At 25.3% G+C, this 2,755-nt stretch overlaps 1 protein-coding gene across 1 annotated transcript; it reads right to left on the bottom strand.

Annotated features, from left to right (window-relative positions):
* Window positions 1–426: 426 nt before the first annotated feature.
* On the bottom strand, window positions 427–1,419 carry LOC108326126 (uncharacterized). The gene has a single exon (XM_017559411.1). It carries the CDS (start codon window positions 1,417–1,419, stop codon window positions 427–429), a length of 993 nt encoding a protein of 330 aa, XP_017414900.1.
* Window positions 1,420–2,755: the final 1,336 nt, after the last annotated feature.

Genomic DNA, 2,755 nt, shown 5'->3' with positions numbered 1-2,755 from the left:
ATATTATTTATATTTTTGACAGCATATAATATAATCTATATAGTATAAAGTATTTTCAGAGTATTAACATCCATTTTTAGAACTTGATTGATGGAGCGCATTAAAGCAATAAAATTGAAATCTCAAAGGAAAAAAAAAGATGTATTCAAAACAAAAGATAATATTTTATTTAAAGAAGAATGTGAACTTTGAAAATTGTTGTCAACAATTTTTTTGAATTTGAAATAAAATTCAGATAAAATATATTCAAAAAGCAGAAACGTAACAGAAAAAAAACACATTGCATCATATCAATATGAACCTATAAGAATCAAAATTAAAATAATAGAAATTATACAAAATTGAACTCCTTAGAAGAAATTATAACAAAAAAAGTTATACAAATTAACAAAGTGAAATTATTAACGAGAAAAAAAATGAAAATTATTACAGATGTATAGGTAGAGATACATTTTTGGTTCCAATCTCACACTTGCACAAGGTATCCTTGAAAGGAGTGAAGCGCAAAAAGTTGAACTCAGATTCATGATTCCAAAATCTATGAATTCTTTTATCCCTCAAGCAATATACGTAAACCTTGTTCTGCGTAGCAAACACCAAAAGTTGTCCATTTAATACTATAAAACTTTTTACTGTTATTTGAGAAGAATCATTCTCCAGCAGTCCCATTGCCCTCACTCTTATCTTTAAAATCCTTCTCCACAGACTTGTTTCATACTTTGTCAAAACCCATACAGTAAATACTTTCTTTCTCAATCTCACCAAACAGATAGATTGATCTGAATCAGTCACTTTTCCCCATTTGAAAATTCCCATTTTACAGCTTTTATCATGAGAACCCTTTCTTGCTTCTTTGGGCACCCTCAACAGTCTTGAGTTACCATCCTCAAAATTGTATGACATGATGTAGGGTCTAAAATAAGGGTTGTTTCTTGTTAAGTAAGGAGAACAATCTGATATGACGTGAATAACTCCTTTGTGATGCACAGGCATATCAAATCTTAAATTTCTACCACCAGTGGAAAATCTTTCTCTTGCTTTCCACACTCCCTCCTTATACACTTTACAGTCAAAATCTGAACACCACTCATCTAAATTATCAATAAATTGATATATCATAATATTACTATCAGAGTCACATACAAAACCAATCTTATCATCATATAAACTGTTATTTTGAAGGTGTTCATGAGTTGGAATAGGTAAGCAAGATTTTGTTACTGGGTTGATGATGAAAATCTTTACGTCATTCTCACTTGCCACAGAACAAAGAACCAAGCCATTGCTTGAACATAAAATCTTGATGCTCTTGGAAAAATATCTTACAACATTTTTAGACACACCTGATGATGATTCTTCTCCAGGCAAGGGGTGAAATTCAACTGGAAGATTGCACCATCGAGTTGCATCGATGGACATTTCTGGTTGAATGAAAAAACAAGTGTCATGCCTTAAGAATGCATGTTGAACTTGCTTCGATGCAAAATAAGTTTCTTTTGGAAACTTTGAAAATAACGTGCATGTAGACATGAATTTGTATATGGCTTTTGCAGGTAATCTAGACAATATCTCAGAAAAATTGTCACAAGACAAACTCATTGTCAAGAGAATTATCTGATCAATCAGAAAATTGTTCCAATATATGAAAGAAGAATGCAGATAGCAAAAGAAAAATACAAATGTCCCTCTTAAAACTTATATTTATATACAATTTTGTTTATTTGTAATATCTCTAATCTTTTATCTCCAACCCATTTAAATTTCAAAAATATATATAGGTTTATAATATCTCTAATATATTTAAATTTGAATATTCGTACATAAATTTATAATATCTCCAATAATATTTTATGTGAAATCTTAATATATTTTCTCCTTGTTATGCATTTGTGTAAAAAATAATTGTGTATATTTTTCCATTATCATTTTGTTCTAGATAAATAATAGCTGTAAATAAATAAAAATGGTGTTATAAACACCACTAATAAAATAAAAATAATAATAGTAATAAATTAATTCTGTTACAAATAAAATAATAATAATAATAATAAACAATAAAAATATACGAATAATAAGAGGTAAAAAATTGTACAATATTAATTGAAATAAATTTAATTAAATCATAAGATTTAATCTTCAAATATTTTCCTATTAATAATAGTAATTCTTATTTATAATTAAAGTTCAATCTCCATTAACATAAAATGTATTTGTCCATATTTCCTCAAATAGTTTTACACATTTTGCTTACCAATCAAATATTTTAATACGTTTTAAATATATGAAATCACTATTACGAAATTTAATTGAATTGAAATATTTCAGAAGGTTAAAGGATAAAAAAATAAAAATATTCAATATATTAATTTTAAAATAAATTTTAAATCATGTTAATTTGATATTAGTATTTTGCCTATTTTAATGGACATGATATTAAGTAATATTTTTATCATATTAATAATTATTTTCATGACAAAAACGAAACTTAATAATGAACCCAGATGTAAACTTTTGAGCTGTAAAATGATTGTCGAATATAAATTAAAAAGAAAACGTTAACTGCAGAATTACATTTTTTAAATAAATCATGAACACTTTTTTATATGTAAGATAAATATATATTCACAGTAATCTTGTTTATTATAATCATTATAATATTTATCAAGTAAACCTTTCAAATTAAAAAAGTAATTATATATATATATATATATATATATATATATATATATATATATATATATATATATATATATAT

Source organism: Vigna angularis, chromosome 1 (assembly GCF_016808095.1).
Source record: "Vigna angularis cultivar LongXiaoDou No.4 chromosome 1, ASM1680809v1, whole genome shotgun sequence".
In the NCBI taxonomy this organism is placed as follows: domain Eukaryota; kingdom Viridiplantae; phylum Streptophyta; class Magnoliopsida; order Fabales; family Fabaceae; genus Vigna; species Vigna angularis.
Note: the sequence above shows the minus strand (reverse complement) of the source record. Positions and strands in the feature narration are given on the sequence as shown.

Bases quoted from the DNA above. Each gene is read 5' to 3' on its own strand.
- LOC108326126 (XM_017559411.1), bottom strand. From the start codon at position 1,419: ATGTCCATCGATGCAACTCGATGGTGCAATCTTCCAGTTGAATTTCAC.